Source organism: Sphaeramia orbicularis, chromosome 20, assembly GCF_902148855.1.
Source record: "Sphaeramia orbicularis chromosome 20, fSphaOr1.1, whole genome shotgun sequence".
In the NCBI taxonomy this organism is placed as follows: Eukaryota; Metazoa; Chordata; class Actinopteri; order Kurtiformes; family Apogonidae; genus Sphaeramia; species Sphaeramia orbicularis.
Window position 1 is genome coordinate 8,470,125 of NC_043976.1, and position 16,193 is coordinate 8,486,317.

The following is a 16,193-nucleotide window of genomic DNA, read 5'->3' on the forward strand; positions in this document are numbered from 1 at the left end:
AATGGGGAGAAAAATTAATTTGGAAACTGCCACAAAAGTAGCACTGGGTCTTTATGGGTTAATTTGACCAAAACTCAAAGATATTTCATGGCAAAAGAAGTAACAAAAAGCATCATCCAGAAACTGGTGCATTTTGTAAGACAAACTACGTAATCATTCTCCAATTGGCTGCTGATGTCATAATTGTGTACAGATAGTGATTGATCATGTGCTTGAGATGCAATTAAACAACACCATCTGTAAAAGTCAGTGAACTGGCATCTACCTGAGAGATCTGTAAAAGGAGAACAAAAGTACGGAAACCACTTCTGAGCTAGATTTTAGATAATTGCGCCCTTTGTTTACTTCTTGACATTGTTTCTACCTTACACAACCAAAGCCAGACTAAATGTGATGCCTCAGTAGCACAATAGGCGATAAGGCTGTTTAATTGCTGGCAAGCTCATGTAGCTTGTGTTTGTGTCACCTGTTACAAAACGTGTTAAGCGGAACTATGAGACAGCAGATTATCATGGCTGATTTCGGGTTTGTATTAAATTAGTTCAAAAAATAATCCAAGACGTGTTATGTGTGTGTTTATAGTATAGTTTCTGTAACTATCGTCACACTGATAGCTTGTCACAGTCTCTCACAAAGTTTTCAGGGAGGTGAGATGCAGAGGGAGGCATTTAGTATACTGTGGCTTATTTCATAGTGGGAGTAAGGGAGGCTTAGAGGCCTGGAAATGGCTATTAAAAGACTAATAGATTAAAAAAAAAAAAGCCTGAACCACTGTGCTCCATTCATGTTAACATCTAGGCCATGAATTCATATTCAGATCTGAAGGCTCTCCTTGACTCTTACCATTCAGTCGTGCATGCTGATATTTCAGCGATGTGGCCATATTGCTTGGCTATGTACTGCCACTGGCCTCCAGCAGCCAAATCTGTCCTCATAGCCTGGAGAAAATACCAACTCTTAAGAGCCAGAGACTGATGTATCAGAGAATTTCTGTGGTTTAGCAACAACCTCATGAATCTATTTTAATATATGATCTCAGGCTTCTATTGAAATGGAGAAAAGGGGGAATTTCTCCCATAACTGTCTAATCTCATTTGTTACCCTTGTCTTCCATTTCCTCATTTTCATATGTGACTTTGTGTTTGTTTTCTTTTTTGTCTGAAACACCTCCCTGAGACTATCCACGCATGTAGACATGTTCAAACAGTCAACATTGAAGATAGGCTCCATAAGATAACTTGGCTCGGGTCACCTGCTTTAAAGAGAAACTTAGCTCTGTCAAGGCAAAAAGAGTAAAAGCAACAAGGGGGAGAAAGATAAAGAATTTGAAGAACAAGCAGAGCTGAAGATATTCTTGAAAATGTCCCCCCCCCCCCCAACTGTTAATACATGCTGCGAAAACACGGAGCACACTTATGGTAATCAGTGTTATGACATCTTTTCACTTCTGTAAAATCTCACTGTTTGGGTGACTGTGGTTGAAATATTTGCTATCTTTCACAGTTAGAGTAAATGATTTTACTTCCCTTTACACAAAAGAAAAGAAGTTTCGGTTTCAGAGGTGCTTTTCTTTATTGGTTAATTATGGTTTTTTTCTTTACTGGGTTTGGTGGCAAAAATGAGGATGTGTGTACTAAATACTGTGTGATGAGAGATGTTATCTTTGAGAAATGCACCATTCTTCCACTTTCTTGTGAATTTATACAATGTCTGCTTTTTAGAAATACTTGTATGCAACACACGGTTTCTTGGAAAGATGTTTTGTCTCCTATCAAACGCTGTGTTCATCTTGCTGATTTATTGCATTGTAGACCCTAGATTTTTGTGGCATCACCATGCAATCTGGAATGCCTCCTGTGCTCAAGATGCTCATACACAAGTTTCAACATGTGTCTCTCTCAGACCTCTGTCCCAAGTGGCTTGTTTAGTCCTATTGTGACAGCACCCTAGGGCTCGTATTTGTCAGGATGTATGAATACTAAGAGGAAGCCAGTGTATCCATTTCACCTCTCTGACACAGGCTGACTGGGATTATTATCTTGTGGTTTACAAATTATTTCCTATTTTGACTGCAGCAATAGGTTTTTTTTCCAGAAGATTGCAGTTGCAATGAAGTATACAGCTACAATACTCTGTAAGGGAAAATTTAGATTTAATGTGAATCAACTCTTTTACTGGCTCATTAATGCTTCTAGCAGTAGCCGGACAACATAAGACCGCAAATAGTTTTATCTTATGAATCCTTCTACTTTCTAAACTTGGATTAGTCATCTGGAAATCCCCTAGAGCTTTCTATGTTAGTGAAGTAACCTGAAGGTTTATTTTGTTGATGCCTTCATCCCAGATTGCTTGGATGTGGCCATAATTGGACCTGGTAGTTATAAGCAAATAGACCACCCAGAACAACAACGGGCAACTCCCGCAACCAGCAGGGCGTGGATGCGGATGTGTAGGCTCTGCTGGTTTAGGTGGGGTCTTAAGAAATAGATCCTTTCTTACCTTGAGGTATTATGTTCTATGGGGTGTCTGCTTACGGAGAAGTTTTCAGTTTAAGATGGAAGTTCTGCTGTTAAAGCAAGTTGAAGACGCATTAAATTAAATTTTTGCAGCTATTAATGCAGTGCTCTTAAAAGTGTGTTTAGCATGTTCAGATTTGACTCCCTCAAGTACTCTGCTGGTTTGATTTGTTGTGGTGTATGATGGGAATGCTTTGATCAGGCTTTTAAGTGCTGATAGAGATCACAGATTAACTATTTTTTTAAGTTAGTATCCACATTAGAGACTGCACTATTTTTGTGTTATATTGCATAATCACTCATACTGTTGTGGGCTATATCAAAAGGCTCATCTATACCATCATTTGCAGCAGCACTGATCTGCTTTCATGTTACTGTATTTCCACAGACATGTCCCTCTGCCAAAATTGGATTTTTATCAGCTGTGTCTTGCAGCGTGGCGTCTCCACTTGTTTTTCAGCCACAAAAACAGCAGATTGCACCGGTGCTCAGGATGCGCCAAGCAAGTCACCAGTCGCATGATATGTATGTGGGTTAGACTGTGACATCGATCCTAATGATTATGAAATGTAAGGTTCTGCTTCCTCTGGGAAGTGAAATAAGGAAGTGAATTGTATTAAACACATATTATATTTGTTAATAATTTGCTTTATCTATATTATGCATTGCTCCATTGCCAGATTTAGGAATAATGTAATCTGATATGGATGATAGCCCACTCTGACAGAATATTTATCTTTAATAGCATTGATACAATAGATTTGAGTGAGAAATGGTTCAGTTTATGTGCATAACCTTTGCATGACAAGATTCCCCTTAGATTAATAAATTAACTATTTTTTCCTTTAAAGGAGTGATATTTAGCTTTTTTAGATGGAGTTATGCATTTTAAAACATTTCTTGTGGTCTACATAAACTGTAAACGTTATGCTTGGGTCTAAATTCTTCATGCATTAAACTCCACAGGCCCACCATCTTCAACTCTATTTTTGAGTAATGACAGGAGAAAGGTTGTTTTGAGCACTGGCTCTTTAAATGCTAGTGCCCCACCCCCTCCAGGTTGGTGACTGTGCGCTCTGTCCCGTTCAGCCACAACCAACAATTGAACATTTTAGGTAATCGGCTCGAAGTTTGGACATATTTTCAGTATGGACTACAACCGCTGCCACTGACAAACAATTATGGCGTACTTGGAGAAATGTTCGTCGGAAGTCTTGACCTTGTATGTGCAAATGTCATGATGTAACTAGTTAAAAAACATAACAAATTAAGAAGGAATTGAAACAGGTTGTAGAAATTCACTTGATTTTTGCCGGAATGAATATATAGATAGCTTTGTAGCACCTGGAGGGTTCAAATTCAAACTTTTTGAACTATTGGGGTCCAAATGCACAAATAAATGTACCAAAGACTAATAAAAGTGGGTTTAGCAAAATATGACCCCTTTAACTTAATCTGCAGATGATTATCATATGGCTTTACTCTACTTCCACACTTGCTAACCTTTTTTAATGAGATGTTAAAAGCAAATGTAAAACTTTTGGTGTTGGTTGTTGCCATTAAAGTAAATCTCTGGCAAATCTCAAAGGACCAGAGCCCCAGTCTATTTTAGGCTATTCCCAACTGCCGTGGGTGATCCTTGGGGGTGGATAACCAACTGCTTTCACACAGTCACGAGTGCAGCTTAAATCCCGGGCCCAAACACTAGAGGCTCCTTAATTAAGTTTTAATATGAAAACAATTGTCCCTCAACAACACTGGTGTAGAAGTTCTTACGAGCCCTGAACATGATCTCCAAAATGAGGTACACTGGCATCCATGCAAAGTAAGATCTGAACTCTCCTGAACTTAGGGGGTCAGGCCTGCACTCTGTCAGATTGCATCACTTTCCCATCATCCGGTCACCCTTCTGTCCACACTTCCTGTCTCACAGCTGGCCTGCCAAGTCTCCCATGACCCTTTGCTGCTATGCTGCTGTTTTGTTATGAGAGAATCTAGGACAGCTGGGTTGAGATGCAGTCTCATGGGTTTTAGTTGCTGTGGTTCGATGTGAAAAAGAGCACAAACATGCATTTATTGGTCCAATGCTGTCCTGCACTGTTTATTTGTGAAGCAGACACGACCTGTGGCTAAAATGTAAGTTTTGGTGTTAGTTTGGAGGAAGCGCAGCAGTGCCAGAGGGGCTGAGTGAGGAGCGAGCATACAGAGCACATTCCAGAAGGCAGCAGAGCCCTGTGATTTTAGCAGGCTGTCACAGGGATTAGGTTACTCTGCCACTGTGAGCTCATGCTGTTGCTGTCTCAGTGCCTCAGCAATCCTGCTGAGCAGTGGTACAATATTTACAAAGGGAGACAAGGGTCCCTAGTTGTTCTCTTGGGCTTCTTAAGCCAAAACACTGTCCGACTATTATTATGATGTCATTTTGATAAAACCTGTCAGTCTAGTAAATACTGAATCAAAACTGGACGAAATTCCTCTTTTTTTGAGCAGTATATGCCAGTTTTCATGCATAATAGTAGTGGATGTCCCAGTGTAATGCATTACCACGTAGGCCACTGGGAGTGCTCTTTGACTTGATCAACACATGCAGAGATATAAGGGTTTGTGGCAGCAGCTGTAGACTGCAGGATGTGGTGAACTCATGTCACTGACTGTTGTTTCATAGTAACACAAGAACTTCGCAAAGTTGCACACTGCATCTCTATTACGCCACAAATGTGCAGTTGTTGTGGTTTGTGGTTTACAGCGTCATTTAAGCCTCTTAAATTTTTATCGACAAGCACAGAGGCATTTTCTAAAACCTAAAACGTTTAAATCTCTCCCCTGTGCTTTTTTAAATATGGCGGTGATAATGGTGCCAGACTTTGGTTAGTGGTCTTTTGGTGACGGGAAACAGTTGTGACCAGTGTTGGCCCTCTAGAGAACATGAGTGGATTACTGATAACATTGGCTGACCTGTCATTCTGCTGCTTTGGCACTGGATAAGATGGGTGCTGTTAGTATTCAGGAGTCTACTTACTGTGTATATGCATGAGAGGAATAGTTATATTAATTATAAAATTATTACACTGAGAAGCATTATCATAATAGGTAGAGGTGACCTAGTAGGATATTAGGATGATGTTTATCTAACCGTGGTCAAGAATTATTCAGTCAAGATGGTTAGCTGCTGTCATGTTGCTATCAGGTTTCCCAGTGTTTTCCACCAGTCTTTAGATTCATGGCTTGTTTGCTGTGCAGTCATAACAGTAAATATGTCAGTAGCTTTTACAGCATTAATCCACAGATTGCTTTTCTTCTTCAAATGAAAAGGCTTTCCACTCTTATTACTCACATTGCAAGGCAGCTAAACATTTTAAGGGAGATGCTACAACAGGGAAATGGGGAAAACCCTACAGTTACCACTGACCACCAGATCTGACCACCTGTCTACCATTCTATGTGGTCTGGTCGCCCTTGTTGACAACCACAATGCTCGTGCAAAGGGATCCTGGTTTTGCTTTATGTCTGGTACTTGTGTTATTTTCAGAGTTGGACTTGGTTCTGCAAAACATCTCTACAACTGGTTAGTCATTACAAATGAGCGAGGGCTACCTCAGCTGTATGAATTTCTGAAAAGCCATAGATGCACATGAAAAACAACTGAGCTCAAAGATTTAAATGGTGGCTTCATACAATTGCTTGTTTACTGTCATTTCCGTAATTCTGTATTGGAGGAAGAAACAAAACTAGAGGCACAAACGTAAGCACAGGTCATACTTGGATCACTTGGTGAACCTTAAGTTAATCAATGCAAATGGTAAACAGTAGAACTGGGTACCTACACTGTGCCAGGCAGCAGATTTAATGGACATCCACTGTGGATCTGAATGTGACACCATTTGAGCAGTTTGACCTGTCTGACCTCGTGTTTAGTGCTTTGGTGTGGCAAGTGGCCTTGGCTCAGTCTGCAGCTGCGAGATTAGCTCAGAGCATCTGTCGCCTAACTTTTTGATCCTCCCTCACATCTGCACTGTTGTAAGTCACTGTGGCGTTAGGGTGCACTTAGTGCTCAGCCACCCGAGATGCAGGGGGTGATGGCAGCAAAAAAAAAAAACAAAAAAAAAAACTGGGGTCCAAAGTCTGTGTGAAAGTATGATAGCGAAGAAAGTGATAGCCTCACGATAATGGTTCTGTCACACACTGTTTAGACGAAAAGTGAAGGAAAACATTAAGCAAGTGAGAGATGTGGAGGGAGGGATGTTGTAAATGGAGAAGGACCACATCTACGTACTCTTTGGCTGACAGTTTTCCAGCCCAGCCCAGGGAGTGGAGAGGTTGTTGCCTTTGTCTTGGTGAAAGAGGCAGCACTTGAGGAAAGTAAATCAGCTCTTTGTTTTTTGTGCCACTCCCTAACATGTCTCCCATTGTATATTAATTTAATTAGAAAAATGAGTTAGTATTAACATGGCATGAGATAAAACCACAGTGTGTACACCATTATCTTATTTGGTACATGAAATAAAGTCAACAACACCCCACATGGAGAAATGCAATCTTAACCCCTTTTCTATAGCTTGTTCAAGGCAGGAATGTTGTCTTTAATTCCATGACCAATCACAAAATAGAGGGAGACCTTATTGTTTTGCCCTTTAAGCTGGAAGTTTATGTCCATAACCTGTCATTGGGAAATTTAAAAATCTCCTTTAAAGTATCATAATCACAGGGTTTCTAAAGAACAATATTGCAGCATCTGACACCAGGTGACCCTACTTCCTTTAAAGCTTGCTCTAAAAAATACAACGCAGGTTTACTGTCTCTTTTCAGCTATTACACGCCACACATTACCGTCTCCTAAGTAACAGCATAAAAGGAGAAAAGCACTACTAACTTCAGACAGCTTTAGTCAAGTTTCTGTCAGTTTCCACCCTATGCTTATTTGTTGTTTATTTTGCTCCTCTTGGCTAATCGTGCCAAAACGTAGCTCTGCTCCCCATACGCCTTGTGTTTGCCTAAGATCAGGTTCTGGGCCTATCTTAAGCCCAGCTGCAGCTGAAACCTAGACACTCATGCTTCAATAAAAACTTAGAGCTCTCGATCAATGAGGTCAGTGTCTGGTCCCTTAAGTCACTCAGGGGGGGAAACTCCATCCACTCTGATGTCATGAGAGTGTCAGTGGTGCCTCACTCTTTCAGTGCTGACCCAAGTGTGTGTGCAGTATTAAGGCTATGTGGGTCATGAGACTAGTTGTTGTGAATATGCCTATTGTCAGACTAGATTTCATAGTGGATCCTGTGAAATATTCAGTGTGCTTGCATCAGAGTTCTAAGAAATCAAAGTCTCTGATCAACCACATTTCAAACAATTCACAACACACACTTTGGAATATTTATAGATCTGTGTTACATTTACAACAGTCTCCTTATTTCTAAGCGTTCAGCAAGTGAACGCTCTTCTCTCTGACTTCTTCATTACCTCCTACTGTTATCTCTCGGTCTTCCTGACTGTCGAGTTCATGTTTGACTCGTGACACAATAGACAATCGTTGTCGAGCTCCTGAGAGGAAACCATCTTTTCTGTAAATAAAGAATCTGGATTCTGAAAAACTAGCTCCACAGTTTCTGGCAGCAGTTTTAATGCTGAAAACACAACACAATAGGCGTATGTATTTGTTTTTTTTTCAGGAGTACAATTGGTAAGGGTAAATTAGGCTTCAATAAACTAAACCATGGGGATAATTTATCAGGATTCCAGACTGGAATAATTCAGCTGGGTGGTTGAAGACAATAGCCCACATCTTGGCATGAATGGATGTTAGTTTACGTCATAAATGTCTGTGGCTAATGTGGACGGCGAGTTGCTTATATCTAATAATCAAGAAGGTTGCCTTGTTTCTGTTCCTCTTCTTCCTAGGTCAGCAGAGAAGTTGAAAAGCCCCTGAAGGTCTTAGCTTTGATGCAGTACAGGTACAGTTTTCTGTTCCCTAAACATGGTACTTTTAATGTGCCTCCTAACCAGTGATTGTGTCTAAAATAGCACAGGTAGAGATTAAAATGTGTATGAAGGCCGGGCAGGCAGACTGGAAACAGATACTCTGGGTGTATAATTAGGTCAAATATGTGAGCCCTGATTCCATAGATGCTTTTACACTGTTCTACTACTCTGTACTATTGTTGTAATTTTACTGTGTACTGCACTTAACCAGTGATCATTTGTTTCTTTAAAAGCTACTTCTGAGACCTTTGCTGTTTTCCCATAGTAAATTATGTGACGTATGTTTTGTAGTATTTTTAAGAATTGGCTACAGTTTTACTTTTTTTTTTTTTAGTCCGTATAATCCTGTTTGATTATTTGAACTTTATTCCTAATGCTGTGGTGATATAACCTGATGACTGCACCTTTTTAATGATACAGTTTTGTCCATTAATGAATTAAAAGTCTTCATCTACAATATTCATTCAACCCATCTGTTTGCTTATTTCCCTCTTGAATGTGAATTTCATCTGTCTCTGTTCTGTATCTTTTTTTTTTCCATCAGTGTACCTAGTGCAAGATGACGGAAGAGGTGATTGTCATCGCCAAATTTGACTACATGGCCCAACAGGACCAGGAACTGGACATCAAGAAAAACGAGCGCCTGTGGCTCCTTGATGACTCCAAGTCCTGGTGGAGGGTTCGAAATGCCACCAACAAAACAGGCTTTGTACCTTCCAACTATGTGGAGAGGAAAACAGTGCCAGGAAAGCTTCTATTGTCAAGAACCTCAAAGACACACTTGGTAAGAATCAGCAGCGGTTTCTTGAGTTTACAAGTCAGTGCTGAATTCAACATTTGATAGTTTCATAAGCACTGGCCAGAAACTATGCTTAAGTTTACTCTCCTCAAGTCTCTGTTTAAAACTTCAGTTAACCTGCATAGATAACTGATTTCTAAACATTTATACATCTACAGTTGCACACTGCATTTTTTTTTAATTTGCTTTGTATTTCGTTTTGTTTTGTAACATAAACAGAGGCAGCAGCAGATATTTTATGTCTGTGTTATCTTGACCACAGTTTTGTGGTGTCTAAATCATTGTTAGAGCCACGACAGGAAGATGGTCTCAGGTTGATGTTTCATTGGTTGAAACATTGAACTACTTTTTTTCCCCTCACACAGCATTCACAGTTGAGCTTTAATGTCTGATTGGTGTGTATATAGTTTACTGACTGGTACAGGAGGATATTTGTCCATTATATGTTGAAAAATGTGTCAGGTAAGGTGTTGATTTTCATTTTTCCAGATGCACATTTAGAGGAGATGTAAAGAGATACAACTTAAAAATTACAGAGAAATATTTTCTGTGTAATCCAAGCTGAATAAGCATGCTATGTTGTTCTGTTAGTGATCACAATTGAGGATTTCCCCCTTGCTCTTTTATCATGACTGGAATTGATACAGCGCAGGTGTTGTCTTCATTGTCAACACAACAGTAATATTTCTGGGCACCGTCATGTGCCAGGAGAACTCCATGCCAAATGTAACTATGTGCGTAAGCCAAGGTTACTATTTGTCTTAGCTTAATTCTTTTTGATGACAGACATTCATGATAATTTGGGATACTCGCTGTGACCACTGGCATCTAGTGTGAAACGCAGCCAGACAGCCTGGCATCCATTTAGTTTAAGATTTCATTGTTGAGTAATTTGTGTGCTTTTATAAAATGTGAGGCATCTTTGATTATTTCCAACAAGTTCTTTTGAGAGCATTACTGTCCCTGTTAAGATCATGATGGGATAATCCTGTTTGTTGGTATACTTCTGCCATTCTTTCTCAGATCTCATTAGATCAGGTTAAAGGTTGTAAAGGGGGATTTGCGATGGTATTAAAAGGAGACCAAGTAAAGACACTGTACGGGTTTATTATAATACTGATGAGCAAATCCCTTTGAGCTGGTATAATATAAGCTGTGGATTTATTGTTCTTGCGATGCTATTGCCGTGTGATTATCCTGCAGTCTTTGTTTTTGGGAATATGTTGAGATTGTTGCGTTAACAGAGGTGTCTTTCTGTCCACTACATCCCTTGTCACTGCTTTAATTGTGTTGGACCTTTTCTTAAGGGCAGATTTATCAAGTAGCTTCCAAATTTTGTACCGATTTTGCATAAATATCAAAACAAACCAAACTAGTAAGACTGAGAAAAGGCATGATGTTCTCTTCTTTGTTCAACTTTGATGTGGTGATGATCAGACGTACATAGGGGGACCTCTGCGAGGAAGCCCTGGGCCTCAAAGTGGCTTTTTTCCTCCATAGAGGACCATAAAACACGGGTGTTTTTGGTACTGCTTACCAGAAGTGTGTCATCCGTTTTAACAGTATCACATACTGCAATGTTTGCAAAACACTTATCTGACATGTGAACTGTGTCTTCCTGTTCGCTGCTTAGTTTTTTTTTTTTTTTTTCTTTTGTGTGTTGGGGGAGTGTTGTGGTAAGAAGACGCTGGTGACATTCAGGGGCTATGTGCTCAAATGCTATAATGAAAAATGATACAACAACAGGAAGAGGCCTCTTGAGGCTTTTTATATGTACAGTTCATTCATTTTTCACTTTCAGTGTCACTTGACTGAAACCTTCAAGTAATTTGGGTTAAAGGGTCATGCCAGTGATTTCAAGATGAGATCCTGATAAGATGCAGCTTCTTGAAAATAGATTCAAATTAAGATCTGAGTAAAACCTGCATCCTACACATAATGCAACTACTTATCATACTTGGATGCTTTTAGAGTGGTAAACACCCACATCTTTCAAACATCCACGCCCCCATTCTTTTATAAATACCTCAGACTTTCTGTTACAGCATCATTATTGCCTGAGACATACACTGAACAAAAATATAAACGCACCACTTTTGTTTTTGCTCCCATTTTTCATGAGCTGAACTCAAAGATCTAAAACTTTTTCTATGTACACAAAAGGCCTATTTCTCTCAAATATTGTTCCTAAATTTGTCTAAATCTGTGTTAGTGAGCACTTCTCCTTTGTCCTTTGCTGAGATAATCCATCCACCTCACAGGTGTGGCATATCAAGATGCTGATTAGACAGCAGGATTATTGCACAGGTGTGACTTAGGCTGGCCACAATAAAAGGCCACTCTAAAATGTGCAGTTTTACTGTATTGGGTGGTCCAGGGGGGTCAGAAAACCAGTCAGTATTTGGTGTAACCACCATTTTCCTCGCACAGTCTTCTTCATGAATTCTCTGAAACAGCTTTGGAGATGGCTTATGGTAGAGAAATGAACATTCAATTCACAGGCAAAAGCTCTGGTGGAGATTCCTGAAGTCAGCATGCCAATTGCATATTCCCTCAAAACTTGTGACATCTGTGGTATTGTGCTGTGTGATAAAACTGCACATTTTGGAGTGGCCTTTTATTGTGGCCAGCCTAAGGCACACCTGTGCAAAAATCATGCTGTCTAATCAGCATCTTGATATGCCACACCTGTGAGGTGGATGGATTATCTCAGCAAAGAAGAAGTGTTCACTAACACAAATTTAGACAGATTTGTGAACAATATTTGAGAGAAATAAACCTTGTGTGTACACAGAAAAAGTTTTAGATCTTTGAGTTCAGCTCATGAAAAATGGGAGCAAAAACAAAAGTGGTGCATTTATATTTTTGTTCAGTGTAATAAAGCTCTGGAAATTAAAGAAAAAGAGCTATTGCATTGGTTTATTTTGCCTTGCGGTGTTTATCTGCAGAGTGTTTTGTGTACGCATATTTACGTGTCACTTGGTCAGACCCTGTGTTGTCATGCACCACAGCCGTGAGCCCCCGACACCTTTCCACCTGTCACTACATCCATTGATCAAGTAACTTCAGGTGAACAGCTGCACAGACACACACAAACACAAACTCAAGTGTCAACATGGGCTAATGTAAAACATGAGCTAAAACAGATCTAGAATTTACTGGTAACACAGAAAGCTTCTAAGTGCTTCACCTTCTTGTCCCTCATTTATTATCTACAAGGAGATTTAGGGCATTATAACATGGAAGTTGTGGGTGGTTATGCTTTTCTTTTACATTTGCGTGAGAGAATAAGTGAAACTCAAGACCACACTTGTCATATGTTATGTGGGAGGAAAAATCTTTGTCTCTGTCTTTTTTTTTTTTTTTTTTTTAATGCAAGCCTGTTGCAGGGTGTGGGGCGGTGAACGTGTGAGGGTATGATCTGTCTTACATCGCTGTGTTTTGTTGTGTGTGTGCATGACTTTGTGTTTGAGGATTCCCGTTTCCTGGGTTTGTCGTGAAGTTATGACTGTGTCTCTACAAACAACTGCAGTCATGTGACACTTGAACAGCATTCAATGAGTCACTCAACCATTGCACTCCTCAAAGATACCAAAAAGTGATTCTGTTATGATTCAGGCCTCTTTCAGAGTTCGATCTGCTGGGAAATGTTGCAAACACCACTTCACTTTCCCCATATCTCCTTTCTTTCATCTCTTTCTTGCTCTGTCTCTCGGTCTGTATTTAAACCCCCTCCTCTTTCTTTCCCTCTCCATGAGGCCTCTGTGCTGTGCCTTCCAGAGCTGGGATAGAGGCCTCTTTATCCTGCACTCTCATTGGCTCACAATGACCACATGATCACAGAGTGGGCTGCCCTGCTCCACTATCCGCCCAGCTCTCTGGGTGTTCACATGGAATAACTCTACAGCTGCAGTGGGAAGAGAGCTGGGGCCGGGAAAGAGAGGGAGAGACAGCGAGCCCAAAATGGACATGGCTAACCTATTCAAACATTTCTTTCGTGAGTCTTTAACATTCTTAGTCTTGTGTAACTGCTCAGTGTGTAGTTGTTCTGACTATTGGATGTTTTACAAGTGGTTTTCAGGATCTTTTGTGTGAAGTTTGAACAGGTCTATTTTCTGTCCTTGGCTGTGCTGGAGTGGTTGTCAAGATTTTTTTTTTCCATCTTACTGATTTTTTTTTTTTTTTTCACTTTGGTTGTAAGACGGTTTCAGCTTCTGGTTAGCCAAATGAATGTGTCATATTTAGATCAGACGGAAACTGATTTTTGTGCTAACATGTTGTGCTGGCAGAGAGGGGGAAGAGGGTGTCTTAACAGCTTTTTGAGGCTGTGTCTGTGTGAGCGGCTGCAAAGACTGGGTGGATATGCTTTGAAAAGCCTTCTGCTGAGCCGAAGCCTGTAATTGCCTCAGCAATCCTTCTCTGTCTCTTTCTTTTAAACACACACACACAGACGCACATAGTAATCCTACTCCATTTTTTCTCCCGCATTTGTTAGAGTGAGTGGGCTGCAACTCTGTGGATTACATTATCATGCTTTAAGACCCTCACTCCACCCTGATTGGGAATATCTCAAGACATGGCTAAAGTCTGTTTTCTTTTATGTTACCCTCAGGGCGAGCACCCCCCCCACCCCTTCACCCCAGTCATGAGCTACAGTTGAAGGGACGCGGGGTGCTTATGTAGAACACTGTAGTCATTGTGCGTAGAGGAGGAAGGGGTCTGTACTGATTGATGGGACACGGGTTCCCATCTCCTTCACCTCGCTCGGTTATCAGAGGAATGTCAGTACCCCGGCAGCTCCGTGGGCTGTGGATACTTTACAGCCACGCTGACACACTTTTTCAAAAGGCCCTGGCGTACACCCATGCTGTAATCTCACCTTGTAACTGTTGAGTGGTATCTCCTGTCTCTGCCTATCTCTTCTACATGGTGTGTGTTTTTAGTGTGTGTTTGTGTGTCCACTGACTGGCCTGAGAACTGCTCTCAGTCTAAACAACTCATAATGGGAGAAGAAAATTGTTCTTAAAAAAAAAAAAAAAAAGTAGAGATGAGCTAATAAAGCTTTTACTTGTGTAAACTGAGGGCTGTTAGTCTCTCTCTCTCTCTTTCTCTCTTTCTCCCCTCCCTCTGTTTTCCTGTTTCTCAGCCACCCCAGCGAGCGGAAACTCTAATTTGAGCCACATTTCTCTGTGAGCTTTGGAGGAGTACAGGCCAGAGAGGAAGTGAGAAGTTAGGAGGAAGTTGAATCATTGTGCTGGGTCTGTCTGCTGGACCTTCTGGCAGCCTCTGTCCCTCACTCCCTCGTTCCAACTCCCGCTTCTTTTCTTCCAGACTGCTCTTAACTCTTCCCTAGCCAAAAAAAAAAAAAAAACATAATCGAAATTAAGCAACTGACAGGTTGGTCGTCAACATGACTTGGGCCTGACTTGTTTTCTTTTCTACAGCTACACACTTGTCTTAGTCACCAGGATTTGCACAAGAGGAAGTGAGTTGTAGCCAGTGCTGTAAACATGTTGGTAGAAGAGAGCAGTGGAAATGTCTCCACCGCTGCTCGACTTGTCTATTGAACTCGGTGCTCTTATTTCTATATTATTAATGTAGCTCTCCTAAAGTGAGGACCTCCTGTTGAGTTGCAGTAGTTTATTGGATATGCTGAATAATGCGTATTTTCTGAAGTCTCTGTCAAGAATCGGGCTGGATATGATGCTTTTACATTTAGTCCTGACTGAAATGTGTGCATTTAGCTGCTTACTGAACAGTCAATGGGATCAAACTATCGATCAAGCATTTCCTGAATGATACAAACGTATTCCAGTTTTATAATACATTATGTTTTGGAGTTCATTGTAGCTTCTTGTGTCTAGTTTTGCTTCATTTTGAAAAATTAAAACACAATGGTAAAGCATAGCCTGAATGATGCAGGACTGTCAGCTAAAATGAAATTATATATAGACTTTTCATTTGATAACAGCTGTGATTAAGAGGCTTTATAGTTTATCAGTAACCATGTGCTTATAGTACAGCTCGACCTACAATACCATGTACAAGTGCGACTGGTAAAGATAATGTTTCATTACAGTAGAAGATACTGGGGTAATGACAGCTGTTTCTTGGCTGATGCATCATAGCAGCAGAGTCATAAAGAAGGATGACATTATGGAAAGCATTTGTATTGAACTGAGTAATTGGTACTGAGGAGAAGAGGAAAAATATAGGTCAACTAAAAAAAAATGTTTGGGAGCTGCTGGAAATGAATGAAACAAAAAAAGACACTTTATGTACAAGTACGGCTGATACCTTTGAGCCTTTGTACTGCAGTATTCTAGAGGTTCTCAAATACCAGTAGCCTGGCTTGAATCATACCCTCTCTGACTTTAGATGTGAAGATGATATTCGTTGGATTTAAACCAACCATCCATTTATTGGAACATCAGGAGAGGTTCTACTTGGCGTTCGCTCTGACAGTAATGTACTGTTCAGAGCAGTAAAAACCAAATGGAGAGCTCTGCCTCTTTCCTTCTGTCTGTTCTGTTCCATCACAGAGACTGATGGCTGCCTGTGTTTGATGTCTCAGACGGCTGAAGTTGAAAGAGCGCTGCACGTTTCCTGCGCAGCTATCAGTCGTCCATGTTTGCACCTTGATTGAAGCGCTCGTTTTAAAATAATCTTCCCTGCTGAAGAATACGCCAGCCCTCTCTCCCGTGCTCTCCTTTTACTTTGTTTGACTCACTTTTCTGACAGCATGTGGTGTCATTACATTTAATGTGCATGCCTCACACTAGACTAGACCATATGGCTGTGTTGCGTGATATGTCTCTTTGTGACACATTGTTGGCAGACAGAATTGTTATTGATGTGTAGATTGCTTTTCTGTGGTCTCGCCGCAACTGTTGCTGTGTAATTAT

The 16,193-nt window shown here is 40.5% G+C and overlaps 1 protein-coding gene across 1 annotated transcript in view; it reads left to right on the plus strand.

The window, feature by feature from the left end:
• nck1b (NCK adaptor protein 1b) overlaps positions 1–16,193 on the plus strand; it is a 29,209-nt gene that overhangs the window by 1,521 nt on the left and 11,495 nt on the right. Inside the window, 3 exon segments of the mRNA XM_030123349.1 lie at positions 8,409–8,461; positions 9,034–9,220; positions 9,223–9,273. Of these exon segments, the coding sequence (XP_029979209.1) occupies positions 9,049–9,220; positions 9,223–9,273 (223 nt within the window). The 5' untranslated portion in view covers positions 8,409–8,461; positions 9,034–9,048.